The following is a 25,403-nucleotide window of genomic DNA, read 5'->3' as shown; positions in this document are numbered from 1 at the left end:
TATAAAAGAAATATATCATCTGTTATGTACTGTTGATATTTCATCAGTAATTGGTTCTTTTTATCTATAGCTGAAAATACTATTCAAAAATTATCTCTAAACCTACCTCTCAGTTTTGAATCTCTTATGGAATATGCACACTTATGTAACCTATTTTAAAAAACACAAAATTATTGAGTTATTCCCATTAACATCAAAACTCTTAGTGTATTAGTTAATTATTTTGAAGATTACAGATATCAAAATATTTTCACAACATCATTTTTTGAAAACCATCTTTAAGAAGCAGAGAATATCTAACTTTCATACTGACAGTCCCTAATTTATAACTAAGAAAAAAAAAACCTAAATAATCCAATTTTAAAAAGGGCAGAGGACCTGAATAGACATTTTTTTCAAAGATGACATCCAAATGGACAGCAGAACAAGAAAAGGTGCTCAACATCACTAATCATCAGGGAAATGGAAATCAAAACCACAATGAGATATACCCTCACACCTGTCAGAATGGCTATTATCAAAAAGACAACAAATAAGTGTTGGTGAGGATGTGGAGAAAAGGGAATCCTCATGCACTATTGGTGGGAATGTAAATTAATGCAGCCACTATGGAAAACAATATGGAGATTCCACAAAAATTTTAAAATAGAACTACCATATGATCCAGCAATTTCACTCTGAGGTGTTTATCCAACAAAAACAAAACCACCAATTCAAAAAGACATATACACCCCTATGTTCATTGCAGCATTATTTACAATAGCCATGATATGGAAGCAACCTAAGTGTCTAACAATAGATGAATGGATAAAGAAGATGTGGTACTTGCGTGTGTGTGTGTGTGTGTGTGTGTGTGTGTGTGTGTGTAAAATATTACTCAGCCATAAAAAAGAATGAAATCTTGCCATTTGTGACAACTGGATGAACCTACAGGGTATTATGCTAAGTGAAATAAGTCAGACAGAGAAAGACAAATGAAATAAGTCAGACAGAGAAAGACAAATACCACATGATTTCACTTGTGTGGAATCTAAAAAACAAAACAAATGAACAAACATAAAATAAAAACAGAGTCATAGATACAGAAAACAAACAGGTGGTTGCCAGAGGGGAGAGAGGTGGGTGGAGGAAAGAAATGGGTGAGGGAGATTAAAAGGAACAAACTTCCAGTTATGAAATAAATGAGTCATGGGTACAAAATGTAGAGTGTGGGAATATGGTCAATAATTATATAATATCTTGCATAGTGACAGATTGTAACTAGACTTATCATGGTGATCATTTTGAAATGTATGGAAACACTAAATCACTGTGTTGTGTAATAGGAACTAACACAGTGTTGAAGGTCAATTATACTTCAAAAATGAACAAATTCATGGAAAAAGAGATCAGATTTATGGTTACCAGAGGCGAGGGGTTGGGGGGGTGGGGAGGGGCAACTGGATGAAGGAGTCAAAAGGCACAAACTTCCAGTTATAAGATAAATAGGTACTAGGGATACAATGTACAACATGATAAATATAATTAACACTGCTGCATGTTACATATAAAAGTTGTTAAAAGAGTAAATCCTAACAGTTCTCATCACAAGTGAAAAACATCTCTATTCCTTTAATTTTGTATCTATATGTATGGATGATGAATAGGCACTAAACTTATTGTGGTAATCATTTCATGCTATATGTAAGTCAAATCTTTATTCTGTACACCCTAAACTTATACAGTGCTATATGTCAATTATATCTCAAAAAAACTGGGAAAAAAAGGGAAATAAATAATTATAAATAAAATCACAAAAAAAAAAAAAGAGAGAAAAATACCCCCAAAGGCTCAGGAAACATTTTCACAATGAGAATGCTACCAATTAACTTCCTGAAGTTAACTAAAATTTTTTAAAATATAGAAATATTTTTTAAGTTAAATGTATGATACAACACAAAAATTATTTTTAAAAAAGCTAAAGAAACCAGAGTACACAAAAAGTTGGGCATGTTAGACAAGTTTAGAAACCTTAGTAACAGAATCTGGGGTTTATGGGCAAAAAGAAATCTTGTGGGAGCTGCTAGAATGTGACTGGTTAAAGGGGAATTGACATAAGCAGCAGTCTCTTCCTCTAGTCTATAGCAACTCAAAATGGCATTCCACTCCTTTTCACTTATGCTTTTCTCAGGGAATGAAGTAAAAGCCGAACATACAAATGAGAATCTATTCAACTGTTTATTGTGCCTGAGTAACAGACTGACCGTGATATATGATAAATATTCTCTAGAGTATAAAACAAAGAGGTAGGTAGAAAGAAATCTATGTTATTGTTATCTTGATAGCATTAATTTCACATTTTCCCTTTCTGTCTACCTCTTAGACCTCATGTACTTTTTTGGCTATAAGCTCTATTTTGGTTTCTCTTTCTCTGGCTCTCTACTGTATCTTATTGTTTAATCATGCTTTGCTGATGTTTGTAACAAAAGCTGCACCACAGAGAGTTTTTATCTTATGGCTGTAACTAAGGAGATCAAGTTAAATCCTTAAAGCAGAAGTAAAATTATGAAAATAGTATATACAGCATGGATAGGTGGCTGCATATGTAATTCTTTAATGCACTAAATGACTAGAGATCCACCCTTTTAGTGGATAGAAAGTCAAATGTCAGAAAGCTAAAGTGGTATCCTCTAGGTTTGGTACACATCTTTGGTTGAAAAGTAACCAGAGGTGTAGCCACAGGGTAGACTGTAATTGGAAAGCTGATCTGATCCAAAGTGAAGAAAAGTACATCCCCCACCGTAGAAAATTAGTCAGAAAAATCAGTATCTGCTCATATCCACACGTAATGATCTAATCCAACTTTGGTTTGAGGTCTACCACTAAACTTATTTATTTATTTCCAAAAACTGTTATTAATAATAAGCTAATAGTAGTAGTAAGCATGTGCTGGCACTCTGCTGAGTCTTGCTAAGATTGGGGGGTAAATAAGATGACCATGAGTCCTTCTTTCCTCAAGACGTTTACAATCTAAGGAATAGAACAGATATTAAATAACAATTAAACAAAAGCATATTTATTATAATTATAGTAAGTTTTATGAAATAAAAATATAGGGTGCCTGTAAAAGCAAATAAAGGGACACTAAGAATCATGGAAAACTTCTTAAGAAACTGATATTAAAGGTGAGACTTGAAGGATGAATAAGAGGTAAAAAACAATTCTGGGCAAAGAAAATATGATTCAGGAAAGCTCTGTGTAGGATAACAGTTTGGTGTATTCACAGAACACATTATACAGGGTATTGCAGGCGATATTAAGTATTTAGGATTTTAGCCTAATGACAAGAAACTATTAAAGTGTTTTAGGCAGAAAAATGACATGTTTAGATTTGTAATTTTAAACAATCACTCTGCTATGAATATAACAGATTAAAGTGGAATAAGAGTGTGTTTGTGGTCATCAGATAAAAGGCAAGAGATTAATAATTACTTGAATGGGGAAGGTGGCAGTGCTGATGAAGATAAAATGATATATTTGAGATATATTTACAAGTAAGAATAGACAGGACTTGGTAATTCATTGCCTATGGGGAAGAAGGTGAAGATGTCAATGACAGGTTTCTGCATGAGCAACTAGGGAGATGATAAATAATCAGGATGGGGAACACTGGAGGAGGAACTGACTTGAGAGAAAGAACCAAGGTTCTCTTTTGGACATACTGAGTTTGACATGCCCACAGATATACAATCGGAGATGTCAGGCAGGTGGATGGTAGACCTGGAGCTCAGAATGGAGGTCTGTGTTGGAGCTGTAAATTTGTAAATTCACAGACATATATAAATATGTGTATACATACATTCTTTGAACCATGTGATAATGAGACTCAAATACCTAGGAGTGTAGCATTAGAAAGAATGAACCTTGGATAGAACCCCTAGAATGTTAACATTTAAGAATCAGGTATTATAAGTGAAAAGGGACTGAGAATGAGTAGAAAGCAAAGTAGCAAGAAACATGGTAGAAATGATCATGGAAACACAGAGTCTGGAATTTTTTAATTGGGTGGGAGTGGTCAAATGTGTTAGAAGCTCCTGAGAGATCAATTAACAAGATCAGCTTTAGTAAAAGATTACAACAGATACTGGATTGAAAGTGAGTAAAAAATTGAAGACAGCAATATGAATAATCTTTCAAATCTGGCTATGAAATAAAGAAGACAGGATCACAGTTGCATTAAGATTCATTGTCTTAATCATCCAACTTACTTTTATCCTTATTTTACAGATGAGGAAACTAAGGCTTAGAGAGGTCAAGTAACTTGAAAAGGTCAACCCAGTTTTCTCATCTCATCTAGGTTATCCCTAAAAGTCTTTCTACCTCCAAGAAAAAAATTTAAAATATACCTCTGTTTCTGTTCCACAGTCATAATAAATTTCGCATCTTTCACAAGAACAAAAGCAGCCTGTTGCACACCTTTCCTTGTTGCACAAAACTGAAAATGAATGAATAATTTTTGTATTAATCATATTAAAAACTGAACATTACACTAAAAAATAAGCAACCAACAAACCATACCACAAGTGTGGGTTTCTGATCAGAGTACGTTTGTATAACACCGGCAACTTTGTAGTTGAGGGTTAAATCAAACTTAAATTCGGTTTGGTTATTACTGCAGGGATATCCAAGGACCACTTTCTCAAGTTTCACTGGTCTATGTCCCTCATCCATTTTCAGACATACAGCAGATCTTTCACCATCTGAAAGCCATTCTGCAATCTTTAAATGACAGAAACATACACATTAAATTTTTTTCTAGTAAAGTTTTATGGCTAAAAAGCCCAATTATAGTTCACTTTAAAGTCAAGTTTAAAAATATTTAGTCAAGTAGTCTTTTTCAACATTACATATTCTAGTGACACTGTTCTATTGATATATTGATAAATATTTTCAATAACAGTGGTTCAAGATTATACCCACTTTTAACATGGTAAACTTCCAATTAATTATGATTATTTTGTTTTATTTTCCTCCTAAGAGTCTAAAGTAAAATTAAAATTAATTTCAACAGAGAAGTCAAATTTCTCACTAGCACTGTAACTTCTTTGCTATTTTTCAGAATGATGCCCAGATATGGCTGACACTTCTTTTGTGTTATCCTAAATATTAGCTGAAGAGTAGCAAAGTAATGATTGGCTTAGACTGGCAAAGGCTGACAACTTTTTTAAACAAAGAACAAATAAACACTGAGAGATGGCAGTGCCAAAAGCACATTTCAGATTCAATGCTAGAGTCCTTAGTTAATTTCTGGAGCTGTGGAGAGCCATCCTTAACTTCACATAGCCTGGTTAGTAATCAGGCTTCCATGCCCTGCTATGAAACTGATTGTTTCTTTGACAGGAAGATAAATTAATGAGTTTTTAATGGCACAGGAAGGAAATATTAAAACATTTTCAAGGCTCTCATGGGTAGGGATGAGAACAAGAATTTACAGTTTGAGCAGAGCAGAAGGCAAAGGTTGAAGGCCTTAACTCAGGGGAAAACTGAGGTAGAGGACTTGTAGAAAGAGACAGAGAGATAGCATTCACAGAAGTAGTGATTATCACAAAGGGGAAGAGAGTTTCAAGAATTACAGAGTATTGATATTTTGTAACTGCTTACAAATAAATAAGAAAAGTTTAGTATCCCAATGTGAAAAAAGGGTTAAGTCTATGACCTTGCAGGTTGCAAAAAAAGAACTTAAAATAGTTGACAAATATATTAATATTTACTTCAGTAGTAATCAATGCAGTACAAAATTTTAAAATAAGGTACCATTTCAAATAACAAATTTGAGAACTATTTAAAAGTAATAATAACAATAATAATTTCATTATTATACTATCCAGCATTAGAATACAGAGAAATGGCTGATGGTAGAGGTATAAATGAATATAACATTTATTGAAAGCACTGTGTTCTTAGTTTTATATACCCTTTGACTCAGTTATTCTACTTTAACAGACCATCCTAAGGAAATAAATGTGATGTTTTCTTAGATATAATTTCAAGACTATTTACAATAGCAAAAAATGGAAACAATCTTCCACCATTAAGGTATTAAATAAATTACAATAAAACCACAAAAAATTGTATTAAAGAAGAGTAGTTAATAACACGGAAACATTTGTAGCTAACATGCAAGTCATAAAAGTGTATGTATATTATGATTCCATCAATACATCTAGAAGGACAAATGCTGGGGTTTTTTTAATTTTCACATACTTTAAAATTTTCTCTATTATTCTTGAATATAAACAAAACAAGTAGTCATTTTAAGAACAAAAAGGATTAACTGTGCTAAACTAAAGATAAAGGCAAAATTTTTCATTGGATTAGAGAATACTGTACAACAGCTTTTGTGGAAACAATTTCTAAGAATTAGCTGGGGGAAAAGTCATATTACAGTAGGCTGAGAAGTAAATAGGAGTAAGAAAGCAGAGTGAAATTGTACTACTTTTCAAGTTTGCCAAAAAACTGAAGAAGAAAATTAGGACATGTGTTTGTTATAGAAAATATAATACTGTACAATTATTTCTTTACATGTTCATGTACCCTATTAACCATGAGATCCTCTTCAAGAGCAGGGTCTATATGTTTTCACTTTTGCATCTATCATTAGTGCTTACCACAATTCCAGGCACATAGAATTGGGGGTAACATAACACCTCATATTATGAAGTGTCTAAAACCCATGAAAGTATGACTTTTAGATACTATTAAACAATAGACTTGCACCAAACATATTTTATTAAGCCCAATCAACCAAATTTTATGGCCTTAATGCTGTCATACCTATGAGATCTAACCATAACTTTCCACGATATACCTTTCCTATTAAATTGGTTAGGTGATTTACAGAAAAAAAAAAAAAAACTCACTTTTCTCTAAGATTAAATATTTCACTAAGTCATAAAAAATTCTGATAGACTAAAATTCTAACTTACATCCTCAGCATTTGGAATTGTTGCAGATACAGCTACAAATCTCATTGGAATAATACTGCTGGTATTTTCTACAGCATGAGATAAAAACTGCACAGTTTTCATTCTGCTGACTACAACTTCAAGAGTTGGTCCACGATTTTCATCTTTTACAACGTGTATCTGAGAAAAAAATTAAGACTCATTAGCTATAAAAATAAAAGTCTATCTAGTCAATTAAAATGTAAAACAATATTAAACACTCTTAAGAAAATAAGCATTTTCCACTTGAAGGGATAAAGCAAACATAGAGTTTGGTTGAAAATGTCTTGTTTCTTTATATCCATTCAAATCATCTCTTCATGTTTATCTCTGAAAGTGAATAACGCGTTCACTACCTCATCAATGAGAAACAATCGAACCAGTTGGACCAAAGAGTTGTCTCTCCATTTCCTAGTCATGCTATCCCATTTTTCCTAGAGAAAAAATGCAAGTGGTTTAACATGATAAGGAATTATAATAAGTATTATTAAGATGTTGGTAAAAATTTTAACATGACTTGTTACAAATGATGGGCAATATTTTAGTTGATGTCTTAAAATTATCCCAAAAGATACTTAAAGATTTTTAAAATTTTAAAGAATTTTGATAATCATGTGTTTAAAAAATTGAACTCCCATTTATTTTTTAAGTTTAATCAAAAATATTCAAAAGTATAGTCTAATTACCCTTTCTAAGCTCTACCAAGGTCCTCCTGCTACAATACATAATATTTGGATAAAGAATACAAGCAATAAGTATGATTACAAATCATCCACAATAACAAACTGCCTATTCATATCTTTTGCCTATTTACTCCATTTGGTTGTTTGTCTTTTACTTAATTAATTTGTTAGTATTCCATATGTACCCTGAATACTAGTACGTATTGTTTGTTTGCTTCACATTGCAAATATAGTCTTCTACTTTGTATTTTCTTTTAACTTTTTTCCATGGTGAAGAGAAAGAGATATTTGCTAATAAACCAAGGAAATAATAAAATATAAGCAACACCTACTGGAGTTGTCATAATAATATGGGCTTGCTGAATCTCAAATAAGTCATCCATTACTGTATCTCCAGTGAGTTCTTTACAGTTCAATCCTATTGGTCCAAATTTTTCTTTCCAATCATCAAAACGCTGACTACACAGGGCTTTTATTGGTGCCACTACAACAATATAAGATATTTATTTTAAATATCAGTGCAATTTAAAAATTATTTTCACAAATAGTTAATGAAGTTAGCACACATCTAGGTGCTGCCTAGTATTTATAAATTAAAAATTAACAATATAAACATATTATTTAGAACTATAAAAGTAATCACCAAACAGAACTAAAAATAGAAAAAGAAGTGATTCCTCAGGAGATTGTAACTAAGAATGAAGAAAGGTAGGGTGGAAATTATCACCCTTTGTGATCACTGATTTTTTTAACCATGTGTATAAATTATTTTGATGAAAAACATTTTAATATATACCTAACAAAAGAGAATAGAGGTTCCTATGGAAATTTCTCAGATTACAAAATGTTTGATTCTATTTGTTCATCTTCCCTGTCCTTTTAAAAATAAACATGTAAAGGCCAAATTCTCAATTCCAATACTATTTTTATTTGTAAATCTGGGAAAATGTGTTTTGAATTTAATGTTAACAGATAAGACCAAATGTGACATGTCTTTATTTTAAAAGTATGGAAAACCAAATAATAATTCTTATGTCTTGAATTTGAACTTATTTCTTACTTTTACCTCAATGGTTTATCATTATTATAATTAATTATCACTCTTTCAATATATAAATACTTACTGTAAACAATTTTAATGTTCGACCATGGCAATGGTACTTCCATTAACAATCTTGTTATAGCTAGCTCAAACAATACAGTTTTCCCCGAACCAGTTGGAGCACAAATCACAAAATTCCTATCTGTATAAAGAAGCTAAAAAATAAAATTTAATCAACCATAGAATATAAAGAAATTTTCAATTCTCAATTTGTTAGAAAATATGCCTTAAGAAGACTCTATGGAATAATAGTTCAAACATCTTTACCTCTAAACTTATTAAAATTATAAGCTGGCTCTAGGTCTATCACCCTCAAAAAATAAAACTATTAATAATTTATCATCTTGTTTGGTCAAAGTAATATGCTAGATAGACCTAGAAGAAAATAATTTCTTTAGCTTCCAGAAAAATTGTTATAAATCTAATAAATATAAACAACCCACCTATGAAAATTACATGCATTCATTTAACAAACATTTTTTGAGCTCTTATAATGTACCAGTCACTGAGTGTAGCACTGAAGACAAAAAGATGAATGTGATCTAGTCTCTGCCCTTAGAGAGCACACAATCTAGTAAGAAAAGGCAGATAAGTAAATAATTAAACAAAATACTTACATCATCAAAGGCTTTGGACTGTATATAGTTGAAATATGGGAATTCTTTGAAAATACTTCTAAATTTTGCCGCTGAGAATAACATTAAGGAGTTAAATATTTCAGAATTTTAAAAATCAGTTACTCTTAACTTAAAAATTAAGTTAATATTGACTTTGACAATATTTAATGATGATGCTTAATATTTGCTATTTTATCATAAGAAAGGAATTAACAGATATAGAAGGAAGCACCGAGATGGCAACATAGGAGGCTCCTGAACTTCCATCCTCCCATGGATCCACTGAACAAACAGCTACACGTGGAGCAATTCCCTCTGAAAGAAATCCCCAAACTTGCTGAATGATTCCTTTACAACAGATGAATGAGAAAATACCTACATCAAAATGGGTGGGAAAGGCTGAGAAACTCTTGCCATAAATCCCACTCCTGGCACATCACCATACAATTGGGAAGAAACCTCCAACTCCCAGATCCTCCCTGAGGAGCAGAGGGTTTGGACCACACACCTAGTGCCCCAATTTTTAAGGCTCCTGCCTGAGGGATGGGCTCTCAGAACACCCAGTTCTAGAAGCCAGAAGGGCTTGCATTTATAAGCAAAGAAAATAAGCATCTTTTAAATGGGCACAGGAACATCCCACTACCCCCGCAGGTATACATCCAGGCTCAGTGCAGACGGGGCAGGCAAAAATGCCCATCTTCAGTTTCTCCCTGAAAGGAATTTTATTGCATACTTTCTCAGCTGCTGCCTGAAGTTCTAGCTTCTAATCAACCTGCATCTAGGTGCTGACTGACTGCAATCCTCCCCTTTGGGACACTGATGGATCTTGGCACACCCTTAACTTCTGTGAGCCACTAAGAACAAAGGCAGAGGCTTGGATAATCACAAAGGTTTGACAGGTAACTAAGAGCCCAGACCAGGTTGACTGCAAAGGTTCATCTCTTATACCAGACCAATCTCTCAAGACTGGGGAGGTACCTGTTTTGTCTAACGTTCAGAGACCAAGACAGAAAGTCAAGAAAAATGAAGAAACAGGGGAATATGTTTAAAAAATAAATAAATAAATAAATCTCCAGAAACTGAATTTAATGAAACAGAGACAAGTGATTTACCTGATAGTTCAAAATAACACATAAAGATGCCCATCAAGGTCAGGAAAGCAATGCATGAGCAAAATGAGAATTCCAACAAAGTCATATAAAATATTAAAAAGTACCAAACAGAAATCATAGAGCTAATGAACAGAATAACTGAACTGAAAATTTCAATAGAAGGTTTCAACAGAAGACAGATCAACTGAAAGAAAGGATTAGTGAACTTGAAGACAGGGCAGTGGAATTAATGCAATCACGGGAGCAAAACGAAAAAAAAAGAGTGAGAAAGAGTGAAAGCAGCTTAAGGAACTTATGGGACACCATCAAGTGGACCAATATACACATTATAAGGGTTCCAGAAGAAAAAGAGATAAAGGGGAAGAAAGCTTATTTAAAGAAATAATGGCTGAAAACTATCCTAGCCTGGGGAAAGAAACAGACATCCAGATCCCAAAATCCCAGAAATTACTAAAGAAGGTGAATCTCAAGAGACCCACACTGAAACTCACAGTAATTAAATTGCCAGAAGTTAAAGACAAAGAGAGAACCTTAAAAGCAGCAAGAGAAAAGCAACTTGCTACATACAAAGGAATTCCCATAAGATTGAGTGAATATTTCAGCAAAAACCTTGTAGAACAGATTGTGGAATGATATATTCTGGGTGCTGGAAAAAAAAACTGCCAACTAAGAATATTTTACTTGGCAAAGCTGTCCTTCAGAATTGAAGGAAAAATAAAGAGTTTCCTAGACAAACAAAAACTGAAGGTGTTCATCACTAGACCGTTTTACAAGAAATGCTAAAGGAAGTTCTTTCAAGCTGAAATGAAAGGATGCTAATTAGTAACAGGAAAACATATAAAAGTACAAAACTCACTGATACAGGTTGATACATAGTTGCATTCAGAATACTCTAATATTGTAATGGTGGTAGTTAATCACTTATAACTGTAGTATAAATGTTAAAAGACGAAAGTACTGTATCTATAATAATTTATTAATGGCGACACAATATTAAAAGATACAAATTGTGACATTAAAAACATAAAATGTGAGGGCTTCCCTGGTGGCGCAGTGGTTGAGAGTCTGCCTGCTGATGCAGGGGACATGGGTTCGTGCCCCAGTCTGGGAAGATCCCACATGCCGCGCGGAGTGGCTGGGCCCGTGAACCGTGGCCACTGGGCCTGCGTGTCCAGAGCCTGTGTCCTGCAACGGGAGAGGCCGCAGCAGTGAGAGGCCCATGCACCGCAAAAAAAAACCCATAAAATGTGAGAAGGTGAATGTAAAATTGTAGAGCTTTTGTACGCATTCAAAGTTAGTTTTATCAGCTCAAAGGAGACTGTTAAAACTGTAAGATTTTTTTATGCGAGTCTCAAGGTAACTACAAAACAAAACTCTACAGTTGATACACAAAGATAAATAAAAAGAGTAAGAACATATCACTACAGAAAATCATCAAATCACAAAGGAAAAGAGCAAGAGGAGAAGAAAGGAGCAACAGAACTACAAAACATCAGAAAACAATAAAATAACAACAAGTCCAACCTATCAATAAATACTTTAAATGTAAATGGACTAAATTTTCTAATCAAAAGTCATAAAGTGGCTGAATGGATTTAAAAAAACAGGACTAAATTATTTGCTGCCTATAAGAGATTCATTTCAGCTTTAAAGACCCACAAAGAAAGTAAAGGGATGGAAAAAGATATTCTATACAAGTGGAAATCAGCAGAAAGTAGAGGTAGCTCTACTTACATCAGACAAAATAGACTTGAAGCCAAAAACTGTAATAAGAGACAAAGAGGTCATTATAATTATATAATCCTCCATTGGGAGGATACAGCAACTGTAAATACTTATGCATCCAACATTGGAACACCTAAATATATAAAACAAATATTAACAGACCTGAACATAGAAATAGACAGCAATACAATAATAGTAGGGGGCTTCAAGACCCCACTTTCAATAATGGATAGATCATCCAGAAAGAAAATCAATAAGGAAACATCGGACTTAAACTATACCTTACACCAGATGGCTCTAACAGATATACACAGAGCATTCCCTTCAGCAGCAACAGAATGCACATTCTTCTTAAGTGCACATGGAACATTCTCCAGGAAATATCATATGTTAGGGCACAAAACAAGTCTTAAGTTTTAAAAGAAGACTGAAATCATATCAAGCATCTTTTCCAACCACAATAGCATGAAACTAAAAATCAATTAAAAGAAGAAAACTGGAAAATTCACAAATATATGGAGATTAAACAACATGCTCCTGAACAACTATTAGGGTCAAAGAAGAAATCAAAAGGGAAATCAAAAACATACCTTGAGACAAATGAAAATGGAAACACAACATACCAAAACTTTTGGGATGCAATAAAAAGCTGTCCTAAGAGGGAAGTTTATAGTGATAAGTACAAAAATGAAGAAAAATGAAATATCACAAATAAACAACCTAACTTTACATCTCAAGGGACTGGAAAAGGAGGAACAAAGTAAGTCCACAGTTAGTAGAAGGATAAAATAACAAAGACTGGAGCAGAAATAAATAAGAGACCAGAAAAACAATAGAAAAGATCAATGAAACAATGAGCTGGGTCTTTTTGAAAAGATTAACAAAATTGACAAAACTATAGCTAAGATAACTAAGAAAAAAAGTAGAGATGATTCAAATAAATAAAATCAGAAATGAAAGAGGAGAAAACACAACTGATAAGACAGAAATACTAAGGATCATAAGAGACTACTATGAACAATTATATGCCAAAAAGTAGATAATCTAGAAGAAAAGGAAAATTCTTAGAAACAAGAACCTATCAAGGCTGAATCATGAAGAATAGAAAATCTGAGCAGATCAATTACTAGTAAGGAGACTGAATCAGTAATCAAAAATTTCCCAACAAAGTCCAGGACCAGATGGCTTTACTGGTGAATTTACCAAATATTTTAAAAGAATTAATACCAATCCTTCTCAAACTCTTCCAAAAACTAAAAGAGAAAGGAATGCTTCTAAACTCATTTTATGAGGCCAGCATTCCACTGATACCAAAGCCAGATAAGAAAACCATAAGAAAAGAAAATTACAGGACAATATCCCTAATAAACATAGATGCAGAAACTTCAACGAAATATTATGAAACTGAATTCAACAGTACATTAAAAGGATCATACCCCATGATCAAATGGAATTTATTCCTGGGATATAGGATGGTTCAACATCCACAAATCAATCAACATGATATACTGCTTTAACAAAGCAAAGAATAAATATCATATCATCTCAATAGATGAGGAAAAAGCATATGACAAAATACAGCATCTTTTCATGATAAAAACTCTCAAGAAACTGGGTACAGAAGGAATACACTTCAACATAATAAAGGCTGTATATAACAAGCTCACAGCTAACATTCATACCCAATTATGAAAAACTGAGTTTTTCCTCTGAGGTCAGGAACAAGACAAGGATGTCCATTCTTGCCACTTTTATTTAGCATAGTATTAGATATCCTAGAGACGGCAATCAGACAACAAAAAAAAAAAAAAAAAAAAAGAAAGAAAGAAAAGGAATCCAAATTGGAAACAAAGAAGTATAACTGTTTCTATTTCCAGGCGACAAGAAACTATATATAGAAAAACCAAGACTCCACACAGACCAAAACAAAACAAAACAAATAAACAAATTTAAAAAACTGTTACAACTAATAAACAAATTTAGTTAAGTTGCAGAATACAAAAACTATATACAAAAATCAGTTGTATTTCTATACAGTAACAATGAAATATCAGAAAGAAAAATGAAGCAAATAATCTCATTAACAACAGCATCAAAAAGAATAAATACTGAGGAATAAATTTAACCAAGGATGTAAAAGATCTGTAAACTGAAAACTATAAGACATTGATGAAAGAAACTGAAGACACAAATTAATGGAAAGATATTTCATATTCATGGATTCAAAGGATTAATATTGCTGAATGTCCACACTACCCTAAATGATCTACAAATTCAATGCAATCCCTATCCAAACTCCAATTGCATCTTCATAGAAATAGAAAAAACAATCCTAAAAATCATATGAAACCACACACACACACACAAAAACAAAACAGCTAAAGCAATACTAAGAAAGAAGAACAAAGCTGGATGTAACACACTTCTTGATTTCAAACTATATTACAAAGCTATGGTACTCAAAGCAGTATGGTACCGACACTAAAAACAGACACATAGATCAATGGAGCAAAATATCCAGCCCAGAAATAAACCCATGCATATATGGTCAATTAATTTTCAACAAAGGAGTCAAGAATTGGGAAAGCATAACCATTTCAATAAATGGTGATAGGAAAACTGTATATCCACATGCCAAAGAATGAAACTGGACCCCCATCTCATACCATACACAAAAATAAACTCAAAATGGATTAAAGACTTAAACATAAGACTTGAAATCATAAAAGTCCTAGAGGAAAACAAAGAGGAAATGCTTCTTGACACTGGTCTTAGCAATGATGTTTTGGATTTGAAACCAAAAGCGAAGGCAACAAATGCAAAAATAAACAAGTGCGACTACGTCACACTAAAAAGCTTTTGCACTGAAGAAGAAACCATCAACAAAATGAAAAGACAACCTATGGAATGGGAGAAAATATTTGCAAACCAAACATCCAGGGCTTCCCTGGTGGCGCAGTGGTTGAGAGTCTGCCTGCCGATGCAGGGGACATGGGTTCATGCCCCAGTCTGGGAAGATCGCACATGCCGCAGAGCGGCTAGGCCCGTGAGTCATGGCCACTGAGCCTGCACATCCGGAGCCTGTGCTCCACAACAGGAGAGGCCACTACAGTGAGAGGCCTGCGTACTGCAAAAAAATAAATAAATAAAAATAAAAATAGGCAAAGGACTTGAATAGACACTTTCCCAAAGAAGACATACAAATGGCTAACAGCACATGAAAAGGTGCTTATCATCAGTAATCATTAGGAAAATGCCAATCAAAACCACAGTGAGTTGGCACCTAACACCTGTTAGAATGGCTATAATCAAAAAGATAAGAGATAAATGCTGGCAAGGATATGGATGAACGGAACCCTTGTACACTACTGGTAAGAATATAAACTGGTGCAGTCCTTATGGAAAACATTATGAAGTGTCCTCAAAAAATTAAAAATAGGAGTACCACATGGTCCAGCAATCCCTGGGTTATATCCAAACGAAACAAAATCAGTATCTCAAAGAAATATCTGTATAGCCACGTTCATTTCAGCATTACTCACAGTAGCCAAAGTATGGAAACAACATAACCATTAAGAAATGAACAGATAAAGAAAATATGTATACAACAGAATATTATTCAGCCTTTAGAAAGAAGGAAATTATGCCTTTTGTGACAACATGGATGAAACTGGAGAGCATTATACAAAGTGAATTAAGCCAGACAGCGAAAGACAGATCCTTTCTGTGATATCTGCATGATATCACTTATAAGTGGAAATTAAAAAAAAAAAAGTCAGACATAAAAATAGTACAATGAATGGTGGTTGCCAGGGGCTGGGGGTATGGGAGAAACAGAGGCTGGTAAAAGAGTACAAACTTTCAGCTACAAGATGAGTAATATGTGAGGATCTAATGTATAAAATGGTGAGTAGAGTTGAAAGTACTGTATTGTATAACTGAAATTTGCTAAGAGAGTTGAACTTAAGTGTTAACTGTTCTCATCCAAAAAAAACAAAAAAAAAATGGTAAATATGTGAGGTGATGGATGTGTTAACTAACTCGATGGTGGGAACATTTTGTAATGTATACATTTATCAAACTATCATATTGAACACTTTAAATGTACAATAATTTTATTTGTCAATTATACCTCAGTAAAGCTGGGGTGGGGGAGGAATTAAAATTATTCCAGTCCCCAGTCACCTTCCATATTCTGAAAAGAACTTGTAAAGTCCTTATGGAGAAACAAGGTTATATAAGGGTTATACTTTGACAATTAGATCTGATAGAAGAGATGCAGAAACATATGTAAAAGTATATCAGAACTAAGAATGTAGCTTATCTTTTCCAGAGTGGTATTTTTTTCTTGATGAGGCCATTTGATATTTATCTCTTCTTTACAATTCCAAATTTCACTTTTTAATTGTTGATTATGTTTCATTAGCTGATGTGTGTTGCTGCTGGTCACCTAACCCTGAATTCCTTTGTTTTTGGTAATTTCGTTGTGCTAAGTGGTGGATTTAATTGCAATTATCAGCATACTGGCTCAACAAGGACTTAAATCATCCTTCCTCTAAGAAAGCTCAAAAATATTAATAGATATAAAGAATAAACTGTCCCCTCTCCAAGTTAAAGAGTCTATTGCCAGTTTGGGAGATATTTGTACTTGCATGGATTCTTATTAGTCTGAATCACATTTGTCAACTACATTTATGAAACACTGTGCAGAATACTAGACTCAGAAAGCTGCAGGAAGTTGTAAATAAAGAAGAAAATGAGTTCCTGCAACTGAGGCTGTTACAATCAATTAGGAGATATAAAACAGATAATACATCTGAGAACACAAATACATAGTTATTTAAGCAATTATATTTTTATGAAGATATTAAAAAACTGATGGATTGTGATAAGTGATCCTGATAAAAGTTAAATCAGAGCATATTACTTCTCTGCTCAAATTCCCCCATTTCTCTCAAAGTATATGGCCACAAGGCGCTACATAATCTTGCCTCCCCACTCCACCTTTGTGTTTCTAGCCTCATGTCCTACTACTCTTGCTTCTGACCCATTTCCTCTGGCTTTATTGGACTCTTTTATGTTTTTCAAAAACATCAGCCATGTTTTTGCTGTAAAGCCTTCCCTCTGCCTAGATTGTTCTTCCCCCCATATTTCCTTGGCTCTTTCACTTCCTTCATGTGCCTCCATTTCAACTCCTAAAGAAGACATACCCTAATTACTCTATTTAATTCTAATCCTGATCCCCCATTCCAGAATTCCCAATGTAATCTCCTTTACTCTGCCCCACTTTTTTCTTTTTTCATATTACTCATCACCTTCTAAAATACTATATGACTTATTTATATACTATTACAATTGTTCTGATCTATCCTCTTCTCCACCCCCATCCCAAGAATGTTAACTTCTCAAGGGCAAGAATTCACTGCCTGTTTTACTAACTGACATATCCCAAATGCCTGGTACACATTAAGAACTCAATTAATACAGGCCTGCATTTATTAAATCAAGCAGATAATTTATAAACCTTCATTTTACTTTCAATTGTGCACTGTGTCAGAATACTCATTCCAAAACAAAAATGTAATACTGAGTTTGTCAATCCATCAGTTTTTGAACGAATCTCATTTTTCCTTCAAAATATATCTCTTCCTTTAAAATATTTATTTGTAACAAGCCCACAAGTGGGTCATCATGCTGGTTTTTCTCTCATCAGGTAATTCCACATCAATTTACACTCACAAAAATGAATCTATGATTCAGAGTAGATGTAAAATCAGTTTCTAGCTCATGAGAAAACTCAGCTACTAAGTATAGCATTTATCATCACTATCAACACTTGATATCAAATTTTTCCTTTTTTTTTTTTTTTTTTTTTTTTTGCGGTACGCAGGCCTCTCACTGTTGTGGCCTCTCCCGTTGCGGAGCACAGGCTCCGGACACGCAGGCTCAGCGGCCATGGCTCACGGGCCCAGCCGCTCTGCAGCATGTGGGATCTTCCCGGACCGGGGCACGAACCCGTGTCCCCTGCATTGGTAGGCGGACTCTCAACCACTGCACCACCAGGGAAGCCCCAAATTTTTCCTTTTGTCCTAAGAATTCTCAGCAGTCTCACTGCAATTACATGTTATAACGGGATGCGGGGCGGAAGGAGCAGGATGTCTGCAGAACTTAAAATGACAACAGTACTGTAGCAGGATCAATCTGACCAAACTTCTATTGTCCTGAGGATTCAAATATAGTAAACTATTGTAAAATAATCAGAAAATAAGTCCAAGTAATCCCCAGACTCTCAAATTATCATAACTAGCATTCAATCTTCCACTTTAAATATACACTTGGAAACAATAAAGTGCAGCAAGTTCAACAAGTTTGACAGCAAATGAACTTTTTGGACAATAAATCAATGGACACAAGAGTAGGCAGTAGTCTAGCTAACAAAGAGACCTAAACAACAGAAGCACTTCAGCTATGCTAAGATAGCAAGAAAATCTTTATAAAACTCTTCAAAAATTAGTCACATTATGGCAAGTTCAGGTATGGGATAAGAATTTTCCATCATACAGATAATGAAACTACTTTTAACTGTTTACTGCTAACCTATTTCCTACATTCCCACACTATTTAGATCATCAGAGAGAAGGAAGTGCAACAAGACTGAGACAACATGATGAAGAGGAGCACTAATGGCTGGCCATTTCTGACATTATTATATCATATATAATCCTTTTATTGTCCCCTCCTCCCATTCTAATTCAGTTCAGTTATATGCGCTGGAGGCAATTTTTCACAAGTGGTCAACCAAACATTTTCTAACTATACTTCAGAATTCTCAGTCCCCAGAGTACCCAGGATTAGAATCACTCATCCCTAGATTTCTCTAGCTCAACGGCCCCATATCTGGAATTCACTGTTTTGCCAACTAGATCATAACTTTTGTGGATTCTAGAGCCTTCCCCAGCTTTGAGTCACTAATTCTATAATCCTAAAGCATGGCTTAGGTAATGTAACTTGACCTGCTCAAAAATATTGCATGGTTTCTCTTCATGGCTTAGTAAATATATTAAAAATAAAAATAAAAGCTTCTTGGTATTCATGGCATTAAATGATCTAATCCTAAAATACCTATCCATCATTATTTCCTCCTACTCCTTTTTTTTAAAAAAAAAATACAATTCCTTTTTACTGCATTTTAAAAAAACTTATTTATTTTTTTGGCTGTGTTGGGTCTTCATTGCTGTGCGTGGGCTTTCTCTAGTTGCAGCAAGTGGGGGCTACTCTTCATTGTGGTGTGCAGGTTTCTCATAATGGTGGCTTCTCTTGTTGCAGAGCACAGGCTCTAGGCATGCAGGCTTCAGTAGTTGTGGGGCTCACAACTACTCAGTAGTTGTGGCTTATGGGCCCTAGAGTGCAGGCTCAGCAGTTGTGGCACACGGGCTTAGTCGCTCCGCGGCATGTAGGATCTTCCCAGACCAGGGCTTGAATTCATGTCCCCTGCATTGGCAGGCAGATTCTTAACCACTGCGCCAACAGGGTAGTCCCCCTACTACTCCTTTAATCATGACTTTTTTCACCCAAACTGGAATACTTGTTCTTTCCAAACATATTCCATACTTTCTTACCCTTGCCCTTGCTCATGGCTACCCTTTTGCCAGAACAACTTCTCCTCTTTATACGGCTTTCAATGAATTTGGAGATAAGAAGATACATAAGGCTTGGTTCTTGCCTTCAAGGAGTTCATAGGTCATAGGGAGGTAGTTACAGAAACAGCTGATGAGTTATAATAAAATAGAATAAGTACACTGTTACAGACATATACAAAGTATCAAAAAAGCAAAGAGAATGTTACCTCCAGAACACACATATATACTCAAAATTATTACGTTGGAAATACCCAGACATGTAAATAGGTATAATCTGCAAATTAGGTTATTTCAAAAATTACTAGATTTGTAAAAATGTCCCCAGTCCATAGAATATTCCATTCTCAGTCATTTCCCCTACCCATCTTTATACCAATACGCTGTTCTTACACAAAATATAGGAAATTATCTGCATCAATTTGTAAGTAAATATGCTCACAGTTCATTCAGTAATACAAATCTCGTATCTGTACTTGTCACAGACTGGTAACAAACAGTTCACAACTGGTACCAGTCCACAGATCACACTTTCAGTAGCACTATCACACATATTGGGACTCTTACATGACCCAAAAGATTCACTTTTCCCTCTTCTTCTTTGTCAACCAAAACAAACAAATAGAAACACAATGATATAAAATGTTTTAAAAATTATGACTTCAAATATAATGCTGCTATAGTAAAATAATTTAAAGGATACGGATTTCTGTGACAGCCTTCAAGGAATTGAAACCATTTTCTGTTACCCCTAAAAAAAAAAATCCTACATACTTATGCATATTTTTAACCTTTTCCATAAAAGCTACTTCAATAAAATTTGTATAACTTTTCATTGAGAGCACAGTTAAAACAATATTAGATCACAGTTTAAAAAAACAATGCAATATAGTAAAGAAATTGTACATAGAGACAGCCTACTCAAATTTTTGTATCCTTACCTATGCTAAGAAAAACAGACTAGACTGTACTTTTAGAAAACCAACTGAAAAAGCAAGGAATTACCTTGAACTTCATGAGGCTGGGAGGCAACTGAAAAAGATGGTCCTTTGATTATGCCTTCTCTGATTTCAGAAGCAGAAAAAGTATCACTGGCTCTAAACATATTAATGTCTGAATATTGAGGTTTCTGCTTACTCTTGCTATATTTCCATGATTTCCCTTTGCTCATTTCCATTTGGACAGTTTTCACTGAGCCAATATGAGAGTCCAAGTTTACTCTGTCATTGGAATAAGCACTTCCGTGTATATTGTCAGATATTTTAAATAATCTGCAAAACAAAACATATTTGCATTTATAATAGTTACTTAGAATGTGAAAAACTAGCATAAAATTGGTCCCTTTAAAAATACCTACAGATTTTGGTTTATTAGAACACAAAAGCTAATCATTCTCCTAAAGTATAATTTGCTGAATTTACCACTGAATTATTTCTTTTCCTAACACTCAGATAAATCCATCTGTGGTAGCCAGCCTCTGAGATAGTTCCAATGATCCTTGTTTCCTGGTGCTCACCCACTTTATTAGTCACCTTCCTTGAATCAGGACTGGCCTATGAGACTAGCAGAGTACTGTGGAAGGACAAGCGTGTGACATCTAAGGCTAGGTCATAAAAGATTGTCACTTCCACATGGTCTCTTGGATCACTCACTCTAAGGGGAGCTAGCCACTATATCATGAGACCACTGAAGCAACCCTATAGAGAGGCCCATGCGGACAGGTACTGAGACTTCTTGTCAGTATCTAGCACCAACTTTCCAAACACTGTTCAATAATCATTTTAGTGTAAGAAATAGTTCTTTATAAAGTTCTAGAAAACAAAGAAAGGCCATTGTATGATTGTAATTTACTATATTCGACTGATTCAAAGACAATCCATCAAAGTAATTTGTTCACAATAGCCCTAAGGGAAGAAGTGACCAATAGGGTTCCTAATACAACACTAGCACCTTATAGAATAAGTAAAAGGGTGATGGCAGGTTATCAGTCTTACAGAATTCTATAAGGAATGACACCCAAATAAGTACTGTACAAATACAGAATACTTTCTAAATTATTTTGACTATTAATCTTAATGACAGGTTTTTGTATGAGAAAGACCAATCTTTCAAAAAACTAGAGAGAGAAATGTATTTTAGAACAAACTGTAGAGTTGCATCCTCCAAGGCCAGCAGTTCTATTTTTGAAGACAGAAAATTCAAAAGAAGATGGTTAGTCTTAGATAATATAATAGAATCCCATTATGAAATGGTATTGAGGACAAGGAAAACACTTATGCCACAAGATGACTCCTTGCTACGTGCTGTGATATCAGTTAAAAGGACAGACTTTGGAATCAGACAAACCTGAATATAAATCCAAAGCTCCTCCACTTTCTAGCTGCATGACTTTAGAGTTTGAAATAGGTTTTTCAAACCATAAAAATATTATCCACATACTAGTTATCTAAATTCTCTGAACCTCAGATTCTTCCTAGGTCCTCTGGAACTCCCACTCCACATTCTCCATATCCTCAGCTTCTTTACTGAATTTTATATTTACTTTCTGGTCTTAACAAAAATATTTATTTTTCCTGGAAAACTCTTGCTCCTTAAAAAACTCTTAAGTGGAAAAAACTGCTAACTCTCCCACATCCAATGTACTGATGGTTGAGAGCCTTCTTCTCCACCCCAAATCTACATCATTACTTTTCCACTCTCTCACAAAAGTATCTGTGCTGTCTAGCTATACCACCTTGTAACCCTCCTCATGGCATGTATCATATATCAACCTCTGGTCACTTTAGAATCTTTTCCTCTCAATCCCAAACTCTGCCATCATCTGGGTTACTTCAACACTCATGTAGACAACCCATTCAAAATCCTACCCTCTCAGTTTCTTAGGCTTTTATCTTCAGTGGCTTTATCACTCACATGATCTCAGTCACCTACTCTCTCACCTTAGACATTATCATTATCCAGAACTGCTCCTCTTTTCAAATCAACGATTCCGACATATCATTCTCTGAACACAACCTCCTATTCTTTTAGCTTGTTTGCTCAAGGTACCAATGAGGTCAAAGAACAAAATTACTATAATTAATCTCCTTATTTTTTCCCAAACCATCTTCCCCTTCATTTTTCTCACGTATCTTTAATGAATTTAATACCACGACCTATCTTTTCAACCACTCTCTTACCAATATTCTAAACTCCTCTTCCCCTTTAGCCTTTTATCATACTATCTTGCAAATCTGCAATTCTAGATGAATCTAACTATCTACTGTTTTTTATAATTGCAGCCGGGTGGTGGAACACTACTGGAAAAAGTACAACTGTTAGGTAGATGAGTTATATTAAAATTCAAAGTCATCATTAGCAAGACTGAAGAAACAAAATCAATATATAAAAATCAACTGTATTTCTATACACTTTCAATGGACAATCTGAAATTCCATTTAAAATAACATCAAAAAGAATAAAGTACTTATGAGTAAATTTAACAAAATAAGTATAAGACTTGTCCACAGAAAACCACAAAACATCTTTGAAAGAAATTAAAGAAAACCTAAATAAATGGAAAGATATCCCAGTTCATAGATTGGGAGATTTAATGATATTAAGATAGCAATAGTCATCAGGTTACCTACAGATTCAATACAATCCTTATCAAAATCCCAGCTGGCTTCTCTGCAGAAATTGATCAGCTTATCCTAAAATTCATATGAAAATGCAAATAAATCAGAATAGCAAAAAAATCTTGAAAAAAAGGAACAAAGTTGGAGGACTCACACTTCCTGATGTAAAACTTTACTATCAATACAAAGCTACAGCAATCAAGAAAATGTAGGATATGCCATTGTGAAAAATATCCTTATGCCAGGCATAAGGACAGACATACAGATCAATAGAATAGAATTGAGAGCATGGAAAAAAACCTTTGTGTGGTATAATAGAAAATATATGTTTGGTTTTTGTTCCCAGTTCCTGGCACAGAGCTCCTGAAACCTTTGGAATTCCCTGCTTGACAGAAGTGATAGAAGCATCTTTTGTTATTCATAATAAGCCCCTTTCAATCATACCTGAGTTTATGCTAATGAGGTGACTCTTGTCACCTAGACAGTTTCAGGATGGGGACCGATCACCAGAAAGAACTAAACTTGATTAGAGGGTTGAGATTTTCAGCTCCACTCCCAACATCAAAGGAGGGGAGAAAGGCTGGAGATTGAGTTCAATCACCAATAGCCAATGATTCAATCAATCACGCTTATGTAATGAAACCTCCATGAATAAAAAATTCCTAAATGACAGGGGGTTCGGAGAGCTTCTAGACTGGTAACACATCAAGGTACTGAGAGAGTGACACACTCAGAGAGGGTATGGAAGCTCTGCACACTCTTCCTCTCCATACCTTGCCTTATGTATCTCCTCCATTTGGCTGTTCCTAAGTTGTATCCTTTATAATAAACTGGTAAACATAAGTAAAGCATTTTTCTAATTCTGTGAGTAATTCTAGCAAATTATTACACCCAATGTGGGGTAGTGGGAACTCCCAAATTTGTAGTCTGCAAGGCAGAAATGTCAGTAGCCTGGCACCCTATTTGTGGCTGGCATTTCAAGTAGGGCAAAGGACTGAACCCTTAACCCATGTGGTCTGATGCTAACTCCAGGAGTTAGTATGAAAACTGAATTGAATTGTTGGACACCCATTGGTGTTGATGAATCAGATAATTGGATGGTGTAAGAAAACCCCCAGACCTTCCATTTACGGTTGATTGATTGTCAGTGAGGGTGCCATGACATTCCATGGGGAAAGAATAGTTTTTGTTTTTGTTTTTTAACAACTGGATATATATGTGCAAAAGAATGAAGCTGGACTCCTACCTTGCACCATATTGAAAAGTTAACTCACAATGGATCATAGATCTAAATTTAAGAGCTAAATTTATTAAACTCTTAGAAGAAAATGTGGGAGTAAGTCTTTGCAAACCTGGATTAGGCAATGGTTTCTTAGATAGGACACCAAAAGTCCAATCAACATAGGACACCAAAAGTCCAGTCAAAAATTAGAAAAATTGGACTTAACTTCATTAAAATTAAAAACTTTTGGGCTGCTAAGGATACGAACAAAAAAATGAAAAACAACACACAGAATGTGAGAAATTATTTGTAAATCATATAACTGATGAGGGATTTTTATCCAGAATAAAGAACACTTACAACTCAACAATAAAAAGACAACGCAATTAAAAATACAGGCAAAGGATCTGAATAGACATTACTCCAAAGAAGATATAAAAATAACCAATAATCACATGAAAAGTTGCCCAACATCTTTAGTCAGCAGGAATATGCAAATCAAAACCACAATGGTACACAATGGTCACACCCACTAGTATGGCTATAATAAAAAAGACAGACAACAAGTGCTGGCAAGGACCTGGAGAAATCAGATTCCTCATATATTGCTAGTGGGACTGTTCAGTGGTATAGTTACTTTGTAAAACAATTTGGCAGTTTCTCAAAAAAGATAAATATCGAGTTACCATATGACCCAGCAATTCC

At 34.4% G+C, this 25,403-nt stretch overlaps 1 protein-coding gene across 1 annotated transcript in view; it reads right to left on the bottom strand.

The window, feature by feature from the left end:
- Window positions 1-25,403, bottom strand: part of HFM1 (helicase for meiosis 1) — a gene marked incomplete at its 5' end in the record, with an annotated part of 128,881 nt that overhangs the window by 91,381 nt on the left and 12,097 nt on the right. Inside the window, 10 exons of the mRNA XM_082658593.1 lie at window positions 107-150; window positions 4,386-4,474; window positions 4,558-4,758; window positions 6,966-7,124; window positions 7,340-7,417; window positions 7,999-8,150; window positions 8,791-8,923; window positions 9,386-9,456; window positions 20,563-20,610; window positions 20,865-21,130. Of these exons, the coding sequence (XP_082514719.1) occupies window positions 107-150; window positions 4,386-4,474; window positions 4,558-4,758; window positions 6,966-7,124; window positions 7,340-7,417; window positions 7,999-8,150; window positions 8,791-8,923; window positions 9,386-9,456; window positions 20,563-20,610; window positions 20,865-21,130 (1,241 nt within the window). The remainder of the gene's footprint in view (window positions 1-106; window positions 151-4,385; window positions 4,475-4,557; window positions 4,759-6,965; window positions 7,125-7,339; window positions 7,418-7,998; window positions 8,151-8,790; window positions 8,924-9,385; window positions 9,457-20,562; window positions 20,611-20,864; window positions 21,131-25,403) is intronic.

Source organism: Grampus griseus (genome assembly GCF_964374135.1).
Source record: "Grampus griseus genome assembly, chromosome: 1".
NCBI classification, from domain to species: Eukaryota; Metazoa; Chordata; class Mammalia; order Artiodactyla; family Delphinidae; genus Grampus; species Grampus griseus.
This window is presented reverse-complemented; position numbering and strand designations above follow the sequence as displayed.